The sequence below is a fragment of the Oncorhynchus tshawytscha genome, unplaced genomic scaffold (genome assembly GCF_018296145.1).
Source record: "Oncorhynchus tshawytscha isolate Ot180627B unplaced genomic scaffold, Otsh_v2.0 Un_contig_4107_pilon_pilon, whole genome shotgun sequence".
NCBI lineage: Eukaryota > Metazoa > Chordata > Actinopteri > Salmoniformes > Salmonidae > Oncorhynchus > Oncorhynchus tshawytscha.
In genome coordinates, this window is record NW_024609536.1 from 32,051 (window position 1) to 56,406 (window position 24,356).

Here is a 24,356-nt window from a genome sequence, read left to right on the forward strand (position 1 = left end):
AGTCAATGTGGTGGCTATATACAGGGTGTTACGGTACAGAGTCAATGTGGAGGCTATATACAGGGGGTACCGGTACAGAGTCAATGTGGAGGCTATATACAGGGGGTACCGGTACAGAGTCAATGTGGAGGCTATATACAGGGGGTACCGGTACAGAGTCAATGTGGAGGCTATATACAGGGGCTACCGGTACAGAGTCAATGTGGTGGCTATATACAGGGTGTTACGGTACAGAGTCAATGTGGAGGCTATATACAGGGGGTACCGGTACAGAGTCAATGTGGAGGCTATATACAGGGGGTACCGGTACAGAGTCAATGTGGAGGCTATATACAGGGGGTACCGGTACAGAGTCAATGTGGAGGCTATATACAGGGGTACCGGTACAGAGTCAATGTGGAGACTATATACAGGGGTACCAGTACAGAGTCAATGTGGACAATATGTACAACTAAATTTCAACAATAGAACACAATAGAACAACAGAACAGAACACGCCCCTACCTGAAGTTGTTGCAGAGAACACAATAGAACAATAGAACAGAACACGCCCCTACCTGAAGTTGTTGCAGAGAACACAATAGAACAACAGAACAGAACACGCCCCTACCTGAAGTTGTTGCAGAGAACACAATAGAACAACAGAACAGAACACGCCCCTACCTGAAGTTGTTGCAGAGAACACAATAGAACAACAGAACAGAACACACCCCTACCTGAAGTTGTTGCAGAGAACACAATAGAACAACAGAACAATAGAACAACAGAACAGAACACGCCCCTACCTGAAGTTGTTGCAGAGAACACAATAGAACAACAGAACAGACCCTACCTGAAGTTGTTGCAGAGAACACAATAGAACAACAGAACAGAACACGCCCCTACCTGAAGTTGTTGCAGAGAACACAATAGAACAACAGAACAGAACACGCCCCTACCTGAAGTTGTTGCAGAGAACACAATAGAACAACAGAACAGACCCTACCTGAAGTTGTTGCAGAGAACACAATAGAACAACAGAACAGAACACGCCCCTACCTGAAGTTGTTGCAGAGAACACAATAGAACAACAGAACAGAACACGCCCCTACCTGAAGTTGTTGCAGAGAACACAATAGAACAACAGAACAGAACACGCCCCTACCTGAAGTTGTTGCAGAGAACACAATAGAACAATAGAACAACAGAACAATAGAACAACAGAACAATAGAACAACAGAACAGAACACGCCCCTACCTGAAGTTGTTGCAGCCCAGCACCACTCCTACAATGTTCTTTCCGATGTCGTGGACGTCTCCCTTCACTGTGGCCAACACTATGGTGCCCTGGTAGGGGTCCTAACAGGGGGGTATAGATCATTACTGTAGAGCTGTGATGAATCAGTCCCTTCACTATGGTGCCCTGGTAGGGGTCCTAACAGGGGGGTATAGATCATTACTGTAGAGCTGTGATGAATCAGTCCCTTCACTATGGTACTCTGGTAGGGGTCCTAACAGGGGGGTATAGATCATTACTGTAGAGCTGTGATGAATCAGTCCCTTCACTATGGTACTCTGGTAGGGGTCCTAACAGGGGGGTATAGATCATTACTGTAGAGCTGTGATGAATCAGTCCCTTCACTATGGTACTCTGGTAGGGGTCCTAACAGGGGGGGGTATAGATCATTACTGTAGAGCTGTGATGAATCAGTCCCTTCACTATGGTACTCTGGTAGGGGTCCTAACAGGGGGGGGTATAGATCATTACTGTAGAGCTGTGATGAATCAGTCCCTTCACTATGGTACCCTGGTAGGGGTCCTAACAGGGGGGTATAGATCATTACTGTAGAGCTGTGATGAATCAGTCCCTTCACTGGTCACTGGTAGGGGTCCTAACAGGGGGGTATAGATCATTACTGTAGAGCTGTGGAATCAGTCCCTTCACTGGTAGGGGTCCTAACAGGGGGGGGTATAGATCATTACTGTAGAGCTGTGATGAATCAGTCCCTTCACTATGGTGCCCTGGTAGGGGTCCTAACAGGGGGGTATAGATCATTACTGTAGAGCTGTGATGAATCAGTCCCTTCACTATGGTACCCTGGTAGGGGTCCTAACAGGGGGGGGTATAGATCATTACTGTAGAGCTGTGATGAATCAGTCCCTTCACTATGGTACCCTGGTAGGGGTCCTAACAGGGGGGTATAGATCATTACTGTAGAGCTGTGATGAATCAGTCCCTCAGTCCCTTCACTGTGGTGCCAACACATGGAAACCTCCCTGGTAGGGGTCCATAAAGGGGGGTGATAGATCATTACTGAGACTGTGATTCATCCCTTCACGTGGCCTGACTTTATCACCTGTTAGGGACAGACGGACGGACGGGGGTATAGACATTACTGTAGAGGTGTGATGAATCAGTCCCTTCACTATGGTGCGGACTGGTCCCCCTAGACAGACAGGGGTATAGATCATTACAGGTAGAGTGATGAATCAGTCCCAGACTATGGTACAGGTCCCCCAGACAGACAGGGGACAGATCATCACTGACAGAGACAGACAGTGACAGATCAGTCCCTTCACTAGGGTACAGGTCTTCCCCCAGACAGGAGGATAGATCTTACTGTAGAGCTGTGAGTAGAATCAGTCCCTTCTCCATGAAGGGTTATCAGGTGGGCGACAACCTCTTCATCACACGTGCTGACTTTATCACCTGTGATGAGATGGGGAGACAGAAACACACTGTAGACAGACAGACGGACGGATCTCTTCCCCCGGACAGACGGACGGACGGGAGAGACCCCTATGAGGATCTCCTCTGTAGATCTCTTCCCCCTACCTGAGGATATCTCTTCCCCCTACCTGAGGATATCTCTTCCCCCTACCTGAGGATACTTCCCCCTACCTGAGGATATCTCTTCCCCCTACCTGAGGATATCTCTTCCCCCCACCTGAGGATATCTCTTCCCCCTACCAGAGGATATCTCTTCCCCCCTACCTGAGGATATCTCTTCCCCCTACCTGAGGATATCTCTTCCCCCTACCTGAGGATATCTCCCCCCCTACCTGAGGATATCTCTTCCCCCTACCTGAGGATATCTCTTCCCCCTACCTGAGGATATCTCTTCCCCCTACCTGAGGATATCTCTTCCCCCTACCTGAGGATATCTCTTCCCCCTACCTGAGGATATCTCTTCCCCCTACCTGAGGATATCTCTTCCCCCTACCTGAGGATATCTCTTCCCCCTACCTGAGGATATCTCTTCCCCCTACCTGAGGATCTCTCTTCCCCCTACCTGAGGATCTCTCTTCCCCCTACCTGAGGATCTCTCTTCCCCCTACCTGAGGATATCTCCCCCTACCTGAGGATATCTCTTCCCCCTACCTGAGGATCTTCTTCCCCCTACCTGAGGATCTCTCTCCTCTCCTCTCCTCCATATCTTCCCCCTCACCTGAGGATCTCTCTTCCCCCTACCTGAGGATCTCTCTCTCCTCTCCTCTCCTCCATATCTTCCCCCTACCTGAGGATCTCTCTCTTCCCCCTACCTGAGGATCTCTCTCTCCTCCTATCTCTCCTCCATATCTTCTTCCCCCTACCTGAGGATCTCTCTTCCCCCTACCTGAGGATCTCTCTCTCCTCTCCTCCATATCTTCCCCCACCTGAGGATCTCTCTTCCCCCTACCTGAGGATCTCTCTCTCCTCTCCTCTCCATATCTTCCCCCTACCTGAGGATCTCTCTTCCCCCTACCTGAGGATCTCTCTCTCTCCTCTCCTCCATATCTTCCCCCTACCTGAGGATCTCTCTTCCCCCTACCTGAGGATCTCTCTCTCCTCTCCTCCATATCTTCCCCCTACCTGAGGATCTCTCTTCCCCCTACCTGAGGATCTCTCTCCTCTCCTCCATATCTTCCCCCTACCTGAGGATCTCTCTTCCCCCTACCTGAGGATCTCTCTCCTCTCCTCCATATCTTCCCCTACCTGAGGATCTCTCTTCCCCCTACCTGAGGATCTCTCTCTCCTCTCCTCCATATCTTCCCCCTATCTGAGGATCTCTCCTCTCCCTCCCCTCCATATCTTCCCCCTCACCTGAGGATCTCTCCTCTCCTCTCCTCCATATCTTCCCCCTCACCTGAGGATCTCTCCTCTCCTCTCCTCCATATCTTCCCCCTCACCTGAGGATCTCTCTCTCCTCTCCTCCATATCTTCCCCCTCACCTGAGGATCTCTCCTCTCCTCCCCTCCATATCTTCCCCTCACCTGAGGATCTCTCCTCTCCTCCCCTCCATATCTTCCCCTCACCTGAGGATCTCTCCTCTCCCCCTCCATATCTTCCCCCTCACCTGAGGATCTCTCCTCTCCTCCCCTCCATATCTTCCCCCTCACCTGAGGATCTCTCCTCTCCTCCCCTCCATATCTTCCCCCTACCTGAGGATCTCTCCTCTCCTCTCCTCCATATCTTCCCCCTACCTGAGGATCTCTCCTCTCCTCTCCTCCATATCTTCACCCCTCACCTGAGGATCTCTCTCTCCTCTCCTCTCCTCCATATCTTCCCCCTCACCTGAGGATCTCTCTCTCTCTCCTCTCCTCCATATCTTCCCCCCCTACCTGAGGATCTCTCTCTCCTCTCCTCTCTCCTCCATATCTTCCCCCCCTACCTGAGGATCTCTCTCTCCTCTCCTCTCCTCCATATCTTCCCCCCCTCACCTGAGGTAGGAACATCTTCCCAGCTCCAAACAGGTCTCCCACCACCTTCATGCCGTTCATCAGGGGCCCCTCGATGACGTGTAGGGGCCTCGGATAGAGTTCAGCCTGGGACCTCGCCTCCTCTGTGTCCTCTACCACATACTTATCTATACCCTGGAAAGAGCGAGAGAGACAGAGAAGGAATATTGATAGCAATTGTGATGGAGAAAGAGAGAGAGTTGTACCTTAAATGTATCTGTACAGTTTTGACCAGAACCATTTTTCTAGACATAACTGAAAATAGCTTGGTCCCTGCAGTATATGATCAGTAGAGAAAGGGACAATAACTTGGTACCTGCATGCCACTAACCTTGATGAGCCCATACTATACTAACCTTGATGAGCCCATACTATACTAACCTTGATGAGCCCATACTATACTAACCTTGATGAGCCCATACTATACTAACCTTGATGAGCCCATACTATACTAACCTTGATGAGCCCATACTATACTAACCTTGATGAGCCCATACTATACTGACCTTGATGAGCCCATACCATACTAACCTTGATGAGCCCATACTATACTAACATTGATGAGCCCATACCATATTAACCTTGATGAACCCATACCATACTAACCTTGATGAGCCCATACCATACTAACCTTGATGAGCCCATACTATACTAACCTTGATGAGCCCATACTATGCTAACCTTGATGAGCCCATACTATACTAACCTTGATGAGCCCATACCATACTAACCTTGATGAGCCCATACTATACTAACCTTGATGAGCCCGTACCATACCAACCTTGATGAGCACATACTATACTAACCTTGATGAGCCCTTACTATACTAACCTTGATTAGCCCATACTATACTAACCTTGATGAGCCCATACTCCAGCCTCTCTCCTACTAACATTGATGAGCCCATACTCCAGCCTCTCTCCTACTAACCTTGATGAACCCATACTATACTAACCTTGATGAGCCCATACTCCAGCCTCTCTCCTACTAACCTTGATGAGCCCATTCTCCAGCCTCTCTCCTACTGACCTTGATGAGCCCATTCTCCAGCCTCTCTCCTACTAACCTTGATGAGCCCATACTATACTAACCTTGATGAGCCCATACTATACTAACCTTGATGAGTCCGTACCATACCAACCTTGATGAGCCCATACTATACTAACCTTGATGAGCCCATACTATACTAACCTTGATGAGCCCATACTATACTAACCTTGATGAGCCCATACTATACTAACCTTGATGAGCTCCAGCCTACTCCTACTAACCTTGATGAGCCCATACTATACCAACCTTGATGAGTCAATACCATACCAACCTTTGAGCCCATACTATACTAACCTTGATGAGCCCATACTATACTAACCTTGATGAGCCCATACTCCAGCCTCTCCTCCACTGTTACTACTCATCTGTCAGACCACCTTCTTCCCTCCTTTGGCACAGCTCTGAAAACCAGGATTCTCTTCAGAGGGGATCATACACTGTACAGGGATCAGGTAACCCCAGCGAGCAGAGACATACAGCCACAGAGTTACAGGACATGTACTGTGTTAACCAGGTGGACCAGTATGTACCCGTTTATACAGACCAGAATGTAACCAGGTACTGCACCTGTTCTCATACAGCAGAATGTGTACTGTGTTAACCAGGTGGACCAGTATGTACTGTGTTAACCAGATGGACCAGTATGTACTGTGTTAACCAGATGGACCAGTATGTACTGTGTTAACCAGATGGACCAGTATGTACTGTGTTAACCAGATGGACCAGTATGTACTGTGTTAACCAGATGGACCAGTATGTACTGTGTTAACCAGATGGACCAGTATGTACTGTGTTAACCAGATGGACCAGTATGTACTGTGTTAACCAGATGGACCAGTATGCACCTGTTTATACAGCAGAATATGTACTGTGTTAACCAGATGGACCAGTATGTACTGTGTTAACCAGATGGTACTGTGTTAACCAGATACCAGTGTACTGTGTTAACCAGATGGACCAGTATGTACTGTGTTAACCAGATGGACCAGTATGTACTGTGTTAACCAGGTGGACCAGTATGTACTGTGTTAACCAGATGGACCAGTACCTGTTTATACCAGTGGACCAGTATGTACTGTGTTAACCAGGTGGACCAGTATGTACTGTGTTAACCAGGTGTAGCCCTGTGTTAACCAGGTGGACCAGTATGTACTGTGTTAACCAGGTGGACCAGTATGTACTGTGTTAACCAGGTGGACCAGTATGTACTGTGTTAACCAGGTGGACCAGTATGTACTGTGTTAACCAGGTGGACCACCATGTACTGTGTTAACCAGGTGGACCAGTATGTACTGTGTTAACCAGGTGGACCAGTATGTACTGTGTTAACCAGGTGGACCAGTATGTACTGTGTTAACCAGGTGGACCAGTATGTACTGTGTTAACCAGGTGGACCAGTATGTACTGTGTTAACCAGGTGGACCAGTATGTACTGTGTTAACCAGGTGGACCAGTATGTACTGTGTTAACCAGGTGGACCAGTATGTACTGTGTTAACCAGGTGGACCAGTATGTACTGTGTTAACCAGATGGACCAGTATGTACTGTGTTAACCAGGTGGACCAGTATGTACTGTGTTAACCAGGTGGACCAGTATGTACTGTGTTAACCAGGTGGACCAGTATGTACTGTGTTAACCAGGTGGACCAGTATGTACTGTGTTAACCAGATGGACCAGTATGTACTGTGTTAACCAGATGGACCAGTATGTACTGTGTTAACCAGATGGACCAGTATGTACTGTGTTAACCAGGTGGACCAGTATGTACTGTGTTAACCAGGTGGACCAGTATGTACTGTGTTAACCAGGTGGACCAGTATGTACTGTGTTAACCAGGTGGACCAGTATGTACTGTGTTAACCAGGTGGACCAGTATGTACTGTGTTGACCAGGTGGACCAGTATGTACTGTGTTAACCAGGTGGACCAGTATGTACTGTGTTAACCAGATGGACCAGTACGTACCTGTTTATACAGGATATGTACTGTGTGTAAAGCACAAACCTGTTGTTGGATATGTACTGTACTGTGTAAAGCATACACCGGTGCCTTCGGGAAAGTATTCAGACCCCTCGACTTTTTCCACATTTTGTTACGTTACAGCCTTATTCTAAATTGTATTGTTTATTTTCCTCATCAATCTACACACAATACCCCATAATGACAAAGCAAAAACAGTATAGAAATGTTTGCAAATTTATATATATATTTTTTTATATATATATATATTTATTTACATAAGTATTCAGACCCTTTACTCAGTACTTTGTTGAATCACCTTTGTCAGTGATTACAGCCTAGAGTCTTCTTGGGTATGACACGACAAGCTTGGCACACCTGTATTTGGGGAGTTTCTCCCATTCTTCTCTGCAGATCCGCTCAAGCTCTGTCAGGTTGGATGGGGAGTGTTGCTTCACAGCTATTTTCAGGTTTCTCCAGAGATGTTCGATCGGGTTCAAGTCCGGGCTCTGGCTGGGCCACTCAAGGACAGTCAGAGACTTGTCCCGAAGCCACTCCTGCATTGTCTTAGCTGTGTGCTTAGGGTCGTTGTCCTGTTGGAAGGTGAACCTTCACCCCAGTCTGAGGTCCTGAGCGCTCTGGAGCAGGTTTTCATCAAGGATCTTTCTGTACTTCGCTCCGTTCATCTTTCCCTCGATCCTGACTAGTTTTCCAGTACCTGCTGCTGAGAAACATCCCCACAGCATGATGCTGCCACCACCATGCTTCACCGTAGGGATGGTGCCAGGTTTCCTCCAGATGTGATGCTTGGCATTCAGGCCAAAGAGTTCAATCTTGGTTTCATTAGACCAGAGAATCTTGTTTTTCATGGTCTGAGAGTCTTTAGGTGCCTTTTGACAAACTCCAAGCAGACTGTCATGTGCCTTTTACTGAGGAGTGGTTTCCACCTGGCCACGCTACCATAAAGGCCTAATTGGTGGAGTGCTACAGGGATGGTTGTCCTTCTGGAAGGTTCTCCCATCTCCACAGAGGAACTCTGGAGCTCTGTCGGTTTCTTGGTCCCCTCGCTGACCAAGGCCCTTCTCCCCCGATTGCTCAGTTTGGCCGGGCGGCCAAATTGGTTCCAAACCTCTTCCATTTAAGAATGATGACGTCCCTGTTCTTGGGGACCTTCAGTGTCTTGGTGGTTTCAAACTTCTGTGTTCTTGAGGCCACTGTGTTCTTGCGGACCTTCAATGCTGTTGAAATGTTTTGCTACCCTTTCCCAGATCTGTGCCTCGACACAATCCTGTCTCGGAGCTCAACAGACAATTCCTTCGACCTCATGGCTTGGTTTTTGCTCTGTCATGCAATGTCAACTGTGGGACGTTTTATAGACAGTTGTGTACCTTTCCAAATCATGTCCAATCAATTGAATTTACCACAGGTGGACTCCAATCATCTCAAGGATGATCAATGGAAACAGGATGCAGCTGAGCTCAATTTAGAGTCTCATAGCAAAGGGTCTGAATAGTTATGTAAATAAGGTATTTCTGTTTAACAGATATGCCAACATTTATTTAAAAAAACATTTTACTTTTTCATTATGGGATATTGTGATGTCATTATGGGGTATTGTGATGTCATTATGGGGTATTGTGATGTCATTACTGTGTATTGTGTGTAGATTGATGAGGGGGAAAACAATGTAATCCATTTTAGAATAAGGCTGTAACGTAACAAAATGTGGGAAAAGTCCAGGGGGCTGAATACTTTCCCGAAGGCAATGTACCGGTGTGTACAAGCACAGTAAGTTATACTAGGATATGTACTGTAGTGTGTAAACCATATACCTGTGCGTACAAGCACAGTAAGATATACTAGGATATGTACTGTGGTGTGTAAACCATATACCTGTGTATACAAGCACAGTAAGATATACTAGGATATGTACTGTAGTGTGTAAACCATATACCTGTGCGTACAAGCACAGTAAGATATACTAGGATATGTACTGTAGTGTGTAAACCATATACCTGTGTATACAAGCACAGTAAGATATACTAGGATATGTACTGTAGTGTGTAAACCATATACCTGTGCGTACAAGCACAGTAAGATATACTAGGATATGTACTGTAGTGTGTAAACCAGCACAGTAAGTTATACTAGGATATATACTGTAGTGTGTAAACCATATACCTGTACAGTAAGTTATACTAGGATATGTACTGTAGTGTGTAAAACACAGTAAGTTATACCTGTGTATACATATACCTGTACAGTAAGTTATACTAGGATATGTACTGTAGTGTGTAAACCATATACCTGTACAGTAAGTTATACTAGGATATGTACTGTAGTGTGTAAACCATATACCTGTGTATACAAGCACAGTAAGATATACTAGGATATGTACTGTAGTGTGTAAACCATATACCTGTGCGTACAAGCACAGTAAGATATACTAGGATATGTACTGTAGTGTGTAAACCATATACCTGTGTATACAAGCACAGTAAGATATACTAGGATATGTACTGTAGTGTGTAAACCATATACCTGTGCGTACAAGCACAGTAAGATATACTAGGATATGTACTGTAGTGTGTAAACCATATACCTGTACAGTAAGTTATACTAGGATATGTACTGTAGTGTGTAAACCATATACCTGTACAGTAAGTTATACTAGGATATGTACTGTAGTGTGTAAACCATATACCTGTACAGTAAGTTATACTAGGATATGTACTGTAGTGTGTAAACCATATACCTGTACAGTAAGTTATACTAGGATATGTACTGTAGTGTGTAAACCATATACCTGTACAGTAAGTTATACTAGGATATGTACTGTAGTGTGTAAACCATATACCTGTACAGTAAGTTATACTAGGATATGTACTGTAGTGTGTAAACCATATACCTGTACAGTAAGTTATACTAGGATATGTACTGTAGTGTGTAAACCATATACCTGTACAGTAAGTTATACTAGGATATGTACTGTAGTGTGTAAACCATATACCTGTACAGTAAGTTATACTAGGATATGTACTGTAGTGTGTAAACCATATACCTGTACAGTAAGTTATACTAGGATATGTACTGTAGTGTGTAAACCATATACCTGTACAGTAAGTTATACTAGGATATGTACTGTAGTGTGTAAACCATATACCTGTACAGTAAGATATACTAGGATATGTACTGTAGTGTGTAAACCATATACCTGTACAGTAAGTTATACTAGGATATGTACTGTAGTGTGTAAACCATATACCTGTACAGTAAGTTATACTAGGATATGTACTGTAGTGTGTAAACCATATACCTGTACAGTAAGTTATACTAGGATATGTACTGTAGTGTGTAAACCATATACCTGTACAGTAAGATATACTAGGATATGTACTGTAGTGTGTAAACCATATACCTGTACAGTAAGTTATACTAGGATATGTACTGTAGTGTGTAAACCATATACCTGTACAGTAAGTTATACTAGGATATGTACTGTAGTGTGTAAACCATATACCTGTACAGTAAGTTATACTAGGATATGTACTGTAGTGTGTAAACCATATACCTGTACAGTAAGATATACTAGGATATGTACTGTAGTGTGTAAACCATATACCTGTACAGTAAGTTATACTAGGATATGTACTGTAGTGTGTAAACCATATACCTGTACAGTAAGTTATACTAGGATATGTACTGTAGTGTGTAAACCATATACCTGTACAGTAAGTTATACTAGGATATGTACTGTAGTGTGTAAACCATATACCTGTACAGTAAGTTATACTAGGATATGTACTGTAGTGTGTAAACCATATACCTGTACAGTAAGTTATACTAGGATATGTACTGTAGTGTGTAAACCATATACCTGTACAGTAAGTTATACTAGGATATGTACTGTAGTGTGTAAACCATATACCTGTACAGTAAGTTATACTAGGATATGTACTGTAGTGTGTAAACCATATACCTGTACAGTAAGTTATACTAGGATATGTACTGTAGTGTGTAAACCATATACCTGTGCGTACAGCAGTAGTTTCTCTGTGGCCTCCGGGTCTTTGTTCCAGATAAGGTTCTCACACATAAGCAGGAGCTCCTTGTCGATATCATCATAGACAGGCAGGCTGCCAGCGTTCACTATGCCCATGTCCATACCGTCCTATAGGAGACAGCAGGACAACAGGGTTACTCATGCAGGGATAACGTAGTAGGGCCGCTAGCTGGCTAGATGTCGATAGCCACTGGCTAACGTAGTAGGGCCGGTAGCTGGCTAGATGTCGATAGCCACTGGCTAACGTAGTAGGGCCGCTAGCTGGACTAGATGTCGATAGCCACTGGCTAACGTAGTAGGGCCGCTAGCTGGCTAGATGTCGATAGCCACTGGCTAACGTAGTAGGGCCGCTAGCTGGCTAGATGTCGATAGCCACTGGCTAACGTAGTAGGGCCGCTAGCTGGCTAGATGTCGATAGCCACTGGCTAACGTAGTAGGGCCGCTAGCTGGCTAGATGTCGATAGCCACTGGCTAACGTAGTAGGGCCGCTAGCTGGCTAGATGTCGATAGCCACTGGCTAACGTAGTAGGGCCGCTAGCTGGCTAGATGTCGATAGCCACTGGCTAACGTAGTAGGGCCGCTAGCTGGCTAGATGTCGATAGCCACTGGCTAACGTAGTAGGGCCGCTAGCTGGCTAGATGTCGATAGCCACTGGCTAACGTAGTAGGGCCGCTAGCTGGCTAGATGTCGATAGCCACTGGCTAACGTAGTAGGGCCGCTAGCTGGATAGATGTCGATAGCCACTGGCTAACGTAGTAGGGCCGCTAGCTGGCTAGATGTCGATAGCCACTGGCTAACGTAGTAGGGCCGCTAGCTGGCTAGATGTCGATAGCCACTGGCTAACGTAGTAGGGCCGGTAGCTGGCTAGATGTCGATAGCCACTGGCTAACGTAGTAGGGCCGCTAGCTGGCTAGATGTCGATAGCCACTGGCTAACGTAGTAGGGCCGCTAGCTGGCTAGATGTCGATAGCCACTGGCTAACGTAGTAGGGCCGCTAGCTGGCTAGATGTCGATAGCCACTGGCTAACGTAGTAGGGCCGCTAGCTGGCTAGATGTCGATAGCCACTGGCTAACGTAGTAGGGCCGGTAGCTGGCTAGATGTCGATAGCCACTGGCTAACGTAGTAGGGCCGGTAGCTGGCTAGATGTCGATAGCCACTGGCTAACGTAGTAGGGCCGGTAGCTGGCTAGATGTCGATAGCCACTGGCTAACGTAGTAGGGCCGGTAGCTGGCTAGATGTCGATAGCCACTGGCTAACGTAGTAGGGCCGGTAGCTGGCTAGATGTCGATAGCCACTGGCTAACGTATTAGGGCCGGTAGCTGGCTAGATGTCGATAGCCACTGGCTAACGTAGTAGGGCCGGTAGCTAGCTAGATGTCGATAGCCACTGGTTACCGTCGTAGGGCCGCTAGCTGGCTAGATGTCGATAGCCACTGGCTAACGTAGTAGGGCCGCTAGCTAGCGTTCAACCTACCTTGACGGCGCAGTTTAGGAAGGTTCATTCTACCTTGATGGCGAGGTAGAGGAAGGCTCCACCTACCTTGATGGTGTGGTAGAGGAAGGCTCCACCTACCTTGATGGCGTGGTAGAGGAAGGCTCCACCTACCTTGATGGCGTGGTAGAGGAAGGCTCCATGCATGGCCTCTCTGATGACCTCCATGCCTCTGAAGGAGAAGGACAGGTTGGACAGGCCTCCACTGATCCTGGCCCCAGGCAACAACTCCTGTAGAGAATATATATATATATATATAAATATAATATACTGTTAAAAGGTCAGGTTGATCCTGACCCAAGGTAAAGACTCCTGTAGAGAATATATATATTATATACTGTTAAAAGGTCAGGTTGATCCTGGCCCCAGGTAAAGACTCCTGTAGAGAATATATATAAATATTATATAGTGTTAAAAGGTCAGGTTGATCCTGACCCCAGGTAACGACTCCTGTAGAGAATATATATATTATATAGTGTTAAAAGGTCAGGTTGATCCTGACCCCAGGTAACGACTCCTGTAGAGAATATATATATTATATAGTGTTAAAAGGTCAGGTTGATCCTGACCCCAGGTAACGACTCCTGTAGAGAATATATATCATTATTATATAGTGTTAAAAGGTCAGGTTGATCCTGACCCCAGGTAACGACTCCTGTAGAGAATATATATAAATATTATATAGTGTTAAAAGGTCAGGTTGATCCTGACCCCAGGTAACGACTCCTGTAGAGAATATATATCAATATTATATAGTGTTAAAAGGTCAGGTTGATCCTGACCCCAGGTAACAACTCCTGTAGAGAATATATATCAATATTATATACTGTTAAAATGTCAGGTTGATCCTGACCCCAGGTAATGACTCCTGTAGAGAATATTATATACTGTTAAAAGGTCAGGTTGATCCTGACCCCAGGCAACGACTCCTACAGTACAGCCTTGAAGCCCTCACTGCCATGCCTGTTGTTTGAAATCCCCCTGAGGTGAGATGTAATCTCCTTTCCCAGAAGACCCTGGAGGGCTGGGTGCTGTAACATCACCACTGATGTGGATACAGAAAGACGACACAGTCCCAGAGAAATCCCTTGCGCTCTGTCTAGTGACCACATTTAGACGAACAGTCCCAGATTCCCCGGAGCGTGACAACAGGCGTTAGTGACCACGTTTAGCAGAAAGATGACACAGTCCCAGAGAATTCCCCGGAGCGTGACAACAGGAAGCAGTGTTAGTGACCTCGTTTAGCAGAAAGACGACACAGTCCCAGAGAAATCCCCGGAGCGTGACAACAGGAAGCCGCGTTAGTGACCGAGTTTAGCAGAAACACGACACGGGTCTCAACTGACCTTAATGAGCCTGGTGGCTCTGATGAAGTTGATGGCGTACTCGCTGTGTTCCTCCATGCCCGTGCCGATGGTCAGGATGTTGGGGTCAAAGATGATGTCGTTGGGGTCAAAGCCCACTTGAGTTACCAGGAGGCGATAGGCTCTGCTGCAGATGTCGACCTTGCGCTCTGTCTCGGTAGCCTGTAGGAAACCAGAGAAGACAGCTGTTTCAAGGCCTTGGTTGTTTCCCGGTCTTTAATCCATGAGGTAACGGGATCCAAACCCCTGTCGTAGGAGAAGTGTTGCAGTCTGCCAAGCACCCATAACCCACAGCAGCACAGGATGGAACCCTTCCCCACCTACCGCTTACATCCTGTCCCCCCCTCTAGGAATGTACAGGGGCAACAAACAGTATGTGAACCCTTCCCCACCTACCACTTACATCCTGAACCCTTCCCCACCTACCACTTACATCCCCCCCCTCTAGGAATGTACAGGGGCAACAAACAGTATGTGAACCCTTCCCCACCTACCACTTACATCCTGTCCCCCCCTCTAGGAATGTACAGGGGCAACAAACAGTATGTGAACCCTTCCCCACCTACCCCACCTAGGGGCCAAACAGTATGTGAACCCTTCCCCATCCTACATCCTGCCCCCCTCTAGGAATGTACAGGGGCAACAAACAGTATGTGAACCCTTCCCCACCTACCACTTACATCCTACATCCTGCCCCCCTCTAGGAATGTACAGGGGCAACAAACAGTATGTGAACCCTTCTACCACTTCCCCACCTACCACTTACATCCTGCCCCCCCCCCTCTAGGAATGTACAGGGGCAACAAACAGTATGTGAACCCTTCGGAAATATCTGGATTTCTGCATGAATTGGTCATACAATTTGATCTGATCTTCATCTAGGTCACAACAACAGACAAACACAGTCTGCTTAAACTAATAGCACACAAACAATTATATGTTTTCATGTCTTTATGGAACACAGCGTGTAAACATTCACAGTGCAGGATGGGAAAAGTAGGTGAACCCTTGGATTTAATAACTGGTTGACCCTCCTTTGGCAGTAAAAACCTCAACTAAACGTTTTCTCTAGTTGTGGATCAGACCTGCACAACGGTCAGGAGGAACTTTGGACCATTCCTCTTTACAAAACTGTTTCAGTTCTACAATATTCTTGGGATGTCTGGTATGAACTGCTCTCTTGAGGTCATGCCACAGCATCTCAATCGGGTTGAGGTCAGGACTCTGAGGTCTGACTGGGCCACTCCGGAAGGTCAGGACTCTGACTGGGCCACTCCAGAAGGTCAGGACTCTGACTGGGCCACTCCAGAAGGTCAGTACTCTGACTGGGCCACTCCAGAAGGTCAGGACTCTGACTGGGCCACTCCAGAAGGTCAGGACTCTGACTGGGCCACTCTTTACAAAGGTCAGTTCTACAATATTCTGACTGGGCCACTCCAGAAGGTCAGGACTCTGACTGGGCCACTCCAGAAGGTCAGTACTCTGACTGGGCCACTCCAGAAGGTCAGGACTCTGACTGGGCCACTCCAGAAGGCATATTTTCTTCTGTTGAAGCCATTCTGTTGTTGACTTACTTCTGTGTTTTGGGTCATTGTCCTGTTGCATCACCCAACTTCTGTTGCGCTTAAATTGGCGGACAGATAGCCTAACATTCTCCTGCAAATGGCCTTGATAAACTTGGGAATTCATTTTTCCGTTGATGATAGCAAGTAGTCCAGGCCCTGAGGCAGCAAAGCAGCCCCAAACCATGATGCTCCCTCCACCATACTTTACAGTTGTGATGAGGTTTTGATGTTGGGTGTGACTTTTTTTCTCCACACATAGTGTTGTGTTCCTTCCAAACAACTCAACTGTAGTTCCATCTGTCCACAGAATATTCTGCCAGTAGCGCTGTGGAACATCCAGGTGCACTTTTGCAAACTTCAGACGTGCAGCAATGGGTTTTTTGGACAGCAGTGGCTTCTTCCGTGGCGTCCTCCCATGAACACCATTCTTGTTTAGTGTTTTACGTATCGTAGACTCGTCAACAGAGATGTTAGCATGTTCCAGAGATTTCTGTAAGTCTTTAGCTGACACTCTAGGATTCTTCTTAACCTCATTGAACATTCTGCGCTGTGCTCTTGCAGTCATCTTTGCAGGACGGCCACTCAGGGAGAGTAGCAACAGTGCTGACCTTTCTCCATTTATAGACACTTGGTCTTAGTGGACTGATGAACATCAAGGCTTTTAGAGATACTTTTGTAACCCTTTCCAGCTTTATGAAGGTCAACAATTCTTCATCTTAGGTCTTCTGAGGTCTCTTCTGTTTGAGGCCTGGGTCACATCAGGCAATGCTTCTTGTGAACAGCAAACTAACATTTTGTGAGTGTTTTTTATACTTCTAGGCAGCTCTAACCAACATCTCCAATCTCATCTCATTGATTGGACTCCAGGTTAACTGACTCCTGACTCCAGGTTAACTGACTCCTGACTCCAGGTTAACTGACTCCTGACTCCAGGTTAACTGACTCCTGACTTGTTAACTGACTCCTCCAGGTTAACTGACTCCTGACTGACTCCAGGTTAACTGACTCCTGACTCCAGGTTAACTGACTCCTGACTCCAGGTTAACTGACTCCTGACTCCAGGTTAACTGACTCCTGACTCCAGGTTAACTGACTCCTGACTCCAGGTTAACTGACTCCTGACTCCAGGTTAACTGACTCCTGACTCCAGGTTAACTGACTCCTGACTCCAGGTTAACTGACTCCTGACTCCCTGACTCCAGGTTAACTGACTCCTGACTCCATGTTAACTGACTCCTGACTCTCCAGGTTAACTGACTCCTGACTCCAGGTTAACTGACTCCTGACAGGTTAACTGACTCCTGACTCCAGGTTAACTGACTCCTGACTCCAGGTTAACTGACTCCTGACTCCAGGTTAACTGACTCCTGACTCCAGGTTAACTGACTCCTGACTCCAGGTTAACTGACTCCTGACTCCAGGTTAACTGACTCCTGACTCCAGGTTAACTGACTCCTGACTCCAATTAGCTTTAGGAGAAGTCATTAGACTAGGGGGGGTTCACATACCTTATCCAACCTACAGTGTGAATGTTTAAATGTTGTATTCAATATAGACAAGAAAAATACAATAATTTGTGTGTTATTACTTTAAGCGCACTGTGTTTGTCTATTGTTGTGACCTAGATGAAGATCAGATCAAATTTGATGACCAATTTACACATAAATCCAGGTATTTCCGAAGGGTTCACATACTGTTTGTTGCCACTGCATACTCCTCTCCTTTCCAGCTGTCAGTCTCACCTGACCATAACCACCACGGCAGCCCCGTAGCGTCTGACAGTCTCACCTGACCCTCCTCGTCGAAGGCCATAACCACCACGGCAGCCCCGTAGCGTCTGACAGTCTCACCTGACCCTCCTCGTCGAAGGCCATAACCACCACGGCAGCCCCGTAGCGTCTGACAGTCTCACCTGACCCCTGACCATCTGACAGTCTCACCTGACCCTCCTCGTCGAAGGCCATAACCACCACGGCAGCCCCGTAGCGTCTGACAGTCTCACCTGACCCTCCCGTCGAAGGCCATAACCACCACGGCAGCCCCGTAGCGTCTGACAGTCTCACCTGACCCTCCTCGTCGAAGGCCATAACCACCACGGCAGCCCCGTAGCGTCTGACAGTCTCACCTGACCCTCCTCGTCGAAGGCCATAACCACCACGGCAGCCCCGTAGCGTCTGACAGTCTCACCTGACCCTCCTCGTCGAAGGCCATAACCACCACGGCAGCCCCGTAGCGTCTGACAGTCTCACCTGACCCTCCTCGTCGAAGGCCATAACCACCCACGGCAGTCTCAGCCCCATAACCACCACGGCAGCCCCGTCTGACAGTCTCACCTGACCCTCCTCGTCGAAGGCCATAACCACCACGGCAGCCCCGTAGCGTCTGACAGTCTCACCTGACCCTCCTCGTCGAAGGCCATAACCACCACGGCAGCCCCGTAGCGTCTGACAGTCTCACCTGACCCTCCTCGTCGAAGGCCATAACCACCACGGCAGCCCCACTGACAGTCTCACCTGACCCTCCTCGTCGAAGGCCATAACCACCACGGCAGCCCCAGTCTGACAGTCTCACCTGACCCTCCTCGTCGAAGGCCATAACCACCACGGCAGCCCCCAGCCTGACAGTCTCACCTGACCCTGACCCCTCGTCGAAGGCCATAACCACCACGGCAGCCCCCCCTCACCTGCGTCGAAGGCCATAACCACCACGGACAGTCGTAGCTCGAAGGCTCTAACCACCACGGCAGCCCCGAGCGTCTGAAACTCCTCTCCTCTTCTCCTTCCTTCAGACTGATGCTGTTCACAATACACTTCCCCTGACAACACTTCAGCCCCGCCTTGATCACCTCGAAGTTCGACGAGTCTATACACAGAGGTACCTAGGAGAGGAGAGAGAGAGAGGACACCTGGAAGTTAGACGAGTCTATACACAGAGGTACCTAGGAGAGGAGAGAGAGAGGAGGATTAAGAGGACAACGAGGAGAGGAGAGAGGAGGATAAAGAGGACAACTAGGAGAGGAGAGAGATGAGGATAAAGAGGACAATGAGGAGAGGAGAGAGATGAGGATAAAGAGGACAATGAGGAGAGGAGAGAGATGAGGATAAAGAGGACAACGAGGAGAGGAGAGAGATGAGGATAAAGAGGACAATGAGGAGAGGAGAGAGATGAGTATAAAGAGGACAACGAGGAGAGGAGAGAGAGAGGACACCTGGAAGTTAGACGAGTCTATACACAGAGGTACCTAGGAGAGGAGAGAGAGAGGAGAGAGAGGACACCTGGAAGTTAGACGAGTCGATACACAGAGGTACATAGGAGAGGAGAGAGAGAGGAGGATAAAGAGGACAACGAGGAGAGGAGAGAGATGAGGATAAAGAGGACAACGAGAGGAGAGAGATGAGTATAAAGAGGACAACGAGGAGAGCTGGGTAAGTGACCTTCAGCTTCAGTAAAGGCCTAAAGGACTTATTCTATAGATGAACTCTGTTCTTACAGTGTTTTCCTGCATCTCCAGGCCCTTCAACAACGTGGTTCAGCTTCCTGTAGCTCAGTACATAGTAACATCACCTCTCTGATACAGTATCACAGGAAGTGGTTTAGAAACACCATTAACCGTCGGGAAGCATTCAACAGTACGCAGGTATCTTATCTTTTTGAAATGTCCAGTTGATTCCTACCCTGGCGATGTCAGGCTCGGAGGATATGAGACAGCAGAACCGGGCCATGGCGGCAGGACCCTCCAACATCCCCTCGTCCATGTTGATGTCCAACACCTGGGCTCCCATCTCCACCTGGGTCTTGGCTATGCTCAACGCCTCCTGGAGACAGGCAGGGACCGGGACACAGACAGGGACACAGACAGGGACCGGTTCACAGACAGGGACCGGTTCACAGACAGGGACCGGTTCACAGACAGGGACACAGACAGGGACCGGTTCACAGACAGGGACACAGACAGGGACCGGTTCACAGACAGGGACACAGACAGGGACCAGGGTTCACAGACAGGGACCGGTTCACAGACAGGGACACAGACAGGGACCGGTTCACAGACAGGGACACAGACAGGGACCGGTTCACAGACAGGGACACAGACAGGGACCGGTTCAGACAGACAGGGACCGGTTCACAGACAGGGACACAGACAGGGACCGGTTGACAGACAGGGACACAGACAGGGACCGGTTCACAGACAGGGACACAGACAGGGACCGGGACACAGACAGGGACACAGACAGGAACCGGTTCACAGACGGGGACACAGACAGGGACCGGACACAGACAGGGACACAGACAGGGACCGGTTCACAGACAGGGACCGGTTCACAGACAGGGACACAGACAGGGACCGGTTCACAGACAGGGACACAGACAGGGACACAGACAGGGACCGGTTCACAGACAGGGACCGGTTCACAGACAGGGACCGGTTCACAGACAGGGACCGGTTCACAGACAGGGACACAGACAGGGACCGGTTCACAGACAGGGACACAGACAGGGACCGGTTCACAGACAGGGACCGGTTCACAGACAGGGACACAGACAGGGACCGGTTCACAGACAGGGACACAGACAGGGACACAGACAGGGACCGGTTCACAGACAGGGACCGGTTCACAGACAGGGACACAGACAGGGACCGGTTCACAGACAGGGACACAGACAGGGACCGGTTCACAGACAGGGACCGGTTCACAGACAGGGACACAGACAGGGACCGGTTCACAGACAGGGACACAGACAGGGACACAGACAGGGACCGGTTCAGACAGGGACCAGGGACACAGACCGGTTCACAGACAGGGACACAGACAGGGACCGGTTCACAGACAGGGACACAGACAGGGACCGGTTCACAGACAGGGACCGGGACACAGACAGGGACACAGACAGGAACCGGTTCACAGACGGGGACACAGACAGGGACCGGTTCACAGACAGGGACCGGTTCACAGACAGGGGACACAGACAGGGACACACAGGGACACAGACAGGGACCGGGACACAGACAGGGGGTTCACACAGACAGGGACACAGACAGGGACACAGACAGGGACCGGTTCACAGACAGGGACCGGTTCACAGACAGGGACACAGACAGGGACCGGGACACAGACAGGGACACAGACAGGGACCAGTTCACAGACAGGGACCGGTTCACAGACGGGGACACAGAACATGTTCAGTCAGAGGGTTGTGTTCAATATGCACCAAACACAAGAAGATAGACTGAAACAGGGAGGAACTACCTGAACTTGTCCAATAAGTGATTTTTAGTTTTTGTTTCAAATCGTTTTTGATACGGTGTGCCCTACTGAACATGGCCCTGGTACACCGGACATGGGTATAGGAGATAAGATATTGCTAGCTACAATGACCGGGCCTAGTAGTTAGAGCGTTGGACTAGTAACCGGAAGGTTGCAAGTTCAAACCCCCGAGCTGACAAGGTACAAATCTGTCGTTCTGCCCCTGAACAGGCAGTTAACCCACTGTTCCTAGGCCGTCATTGAAAATAAGAATTTGTTCTTAACTAAATAAAAAGGTAAAATAAGAACATTTTAAAATCTGTATTCGACTGAGTTTTAATTTCGGGTGGAATCACGAGGAGGATAAAAAAAGAGAGACGGTTCACCTCGTAGTTTCCCGACATGATCAGCTTGGCGAACTTCCTTGATCCAGCCACGTTACAACGCTCACCGATGTTGACGAAATTAGTGTACGGACCAATCCTGAATGGCTCCAGACCTGTGGTGAAAAGCTCGTCAGTGGTTTGCTGAGACTATTCATCAGTGCTACGGTGACTGAGAAGGTAAATCTCACAGCAGATCTACTGTAGATTCAGGTCCTCCCGGTCAACGGCATTATATTCATTATTATCTTTAAAAAGAAAAGGCAGAACTGATCCTAGATCAGCACGTCTACTCTGCAAGGCTTTATATAAAATACCAGCCCTGGAACAGCCTGGGCGGACACAGAGCTCATCTAGACTCTTGTCGTTCTACCTGCGAGTAGCATGTAGTCCTGAAAGACGTCAGTAGGGGGCACTCTGGGATGGCAGTGCTTCACTTTCTCAGCAATGGCCCTGAACACACAGAGAGAGATGTATATTAGTTTCATATCTATCAGTCCTATATCTATCAACAATATATCAGTCCTATATCTATAGACAATATATCAGACAATATATCAGTCCTATATCTATAGACAATATATCAGTCCTATATCTATAGACAACATATCAGTCCTATATCTATAGACAGAACTATATCTATAGACAATATATCAGAACTATATCTAGACAATATATCAGTCCTATATCTATAGACAATATATCAGTCCTATATCTATAGACAATATATCAGTCCTATATCTATAGACAATATATCAGAACTATATCTATAGACAGTAGTATAGACAATATATCAGTCCTATATCTATAGACAATATATCAGAACTATATCTATAGACAATATATCAGTCCTATATCTATAGACAATATATCAGTCCTATATCTATAGACAATATATCAGTCCTATATCTATAGACAATATATCAGTCCTATATCTATAGACAATATATCAGTCCTATATCTATAGACAATATATCAGGTCTATATCTATAGACAGTAGTATAGACAATATATCAGTCCTATATCTATAGACAATATATCAGAACTATATCTATAGACAATATATCAGTCCTATATCTATAGACAATATATCAGTCCTATATCTAGACAATATATCAGTCCTATATCTATAGACAATATATCAGTCCTATATCTATAGACAATATATCAGTCCTATATCTATAGACAATATATCAGTCCTATATCTATAGACAATATATCAGTCCTATATCTATAGACAATATATCAGTCCTATATCTATAGACAATATATCAGTCCTATATCTATAGACAATATATCAGTCCTATATCTATAGATAATATATCAGTCCTATATCTATAGACAGTAGTATAGACAATATATCAGTCCTATATCTATAGACAATATATCAGTCCTATATCTATAGACAATATATCAGTCCTATATCTATAGACAGCAGTGTAGACAATATATCAGTCCTATACCTATAGACAATATATCAGTGCTATATCTATAGACAATATATCAGTGCTACATCTATAGACAGCAGTATAGACACTATATCAGTACTATATCTATAGACAGCAGTATAGACACTATATCAGTCCTATATCTATAGACAGCAGTATAGACAATATATCAGTCCTATATCTATAGACAGCAGTATAGACACTATATCAGTCCTATATCTACAGACAGCAGTATAGACAATATATCAGTCCTATATCTATAGACAGCAGTATAGACACTATATCAGTCCTATATCTATAGACAGCAGTATAGACAATATATCAGTCCTATATCTATAGACAGCAGTATAGACAATATATCAGTCCTATATCTATAGACAGCAGTATAGACACTATATCAGTCCTATATCTATAGACAGCAGTATAGACACTATATCCGTTCTATATTGCTGGACAGTAGCTAGTGTCAGAGGACAGAGCAGACGACAGGTCACCTGATGTGTGCAGGAGTCGTTCCACAGCATCCGCCAACCAGATTCACCAGACCATCTGTAGCAAAGTCCTACACAAATAAGAGACAGTCAGTGTAAAAGAAAGTGTAATGATACAATAGCTATGGGGTTAAAGGTCAGACTGTCAGCTTTAATTTGAGGGTATTTTCATCCATATCAGGTGACCCGTTTAGAGATTACAGCCGTTTTTGTACATAGCCCCCCCCATTTTATGGGACCAAAAGTATTGGGACAAATTCACTGTGTATTAAAGTAGCCAAGCGTTTAGTATTTGGTCCCATATACCAAGCACACAATCATTACATCACGCTTGTGACTCTATGAACGTGTTGGATGTATTGGCTGTTTGTTTTGGTTGTTTTTCAGATTATTTGGTAATCTGATTAAAATGGTAAATCATGTATAGTGTCATTTTGGATTCACTTTTATTGTGAAAGAGAATAGAATATGTTTCGTAACATTTCTACATTAATGTGGACGCTACCGTGGTTACGGATAATCCTGAATGAATCATGAAGGGTAATGCTTGAGAAAGTTACAGATCACACATCATACCCCCTAAAACATGCTAACCTC

The 24,356-nt window shown here is 46.7% G+C and overlaps 1 protein-coding gene and 1 long non-coding RNA gene across 3 annotated transcripts in view; both read right to left on the bottom strand.

Moving 5' to 3' along the window:
• LOC112241216 (methionine synthase-like) overlaps positions 1-24,356 on the bottom strand; it is a 56,575-nt gene that overhangs the window by 18,638 nt on the left and 13,581 nt on the right. Inside the window, 12 exon segments of the mRNA XM_042315757.1 lie at positions 1,238-1,338; positions 4,681-4,833; positions 6,123-6,149; positions 11,738-11,878; positions 13,377-13,493; positions 14,609-14,788; positions 18,587-18,648; positions 18,955-19,069; positions 19,866-20,006; positions 21,824-21,936; positions 22,194-22,273; positions 23,763-23,830. Of these exon segments, the coding sequence (XP_042171691.1) occupies positions 1,238-1,338; positions 4,681-4,833; positions 6,123-6,149; positions 11,738-11,878; positions 13,377-13,493; positions 14,609-14,788; positions 18,587-18,648; positions 18,955-19,069; positions 19,866-20,006; positions 21,824-21,936; positions 22,194-22,273; positions 23,763-23,830 (1,298 nt within the window).
• LOC121845052 lies at positions 2,661-6,118 on the bottom strand. Of its 2 annotated transcripts, none has more exons than XR_006082315.1 (3): positions 6,068-6,118; positions 4,681-4,833; positions 2,661-2,689 (listed from the first exon to the last, which is right to left on the bottom strand). It is a non-coding gene; the product is annotated as an uncharacterized LOC121845052 (long non-coding RNA). The 2 variants fall into 2 exon arrangements; XR_006082316.1 differs by lacking the exon at positions 6,068-6,118 and adding an exon at positions 5,205-5,221.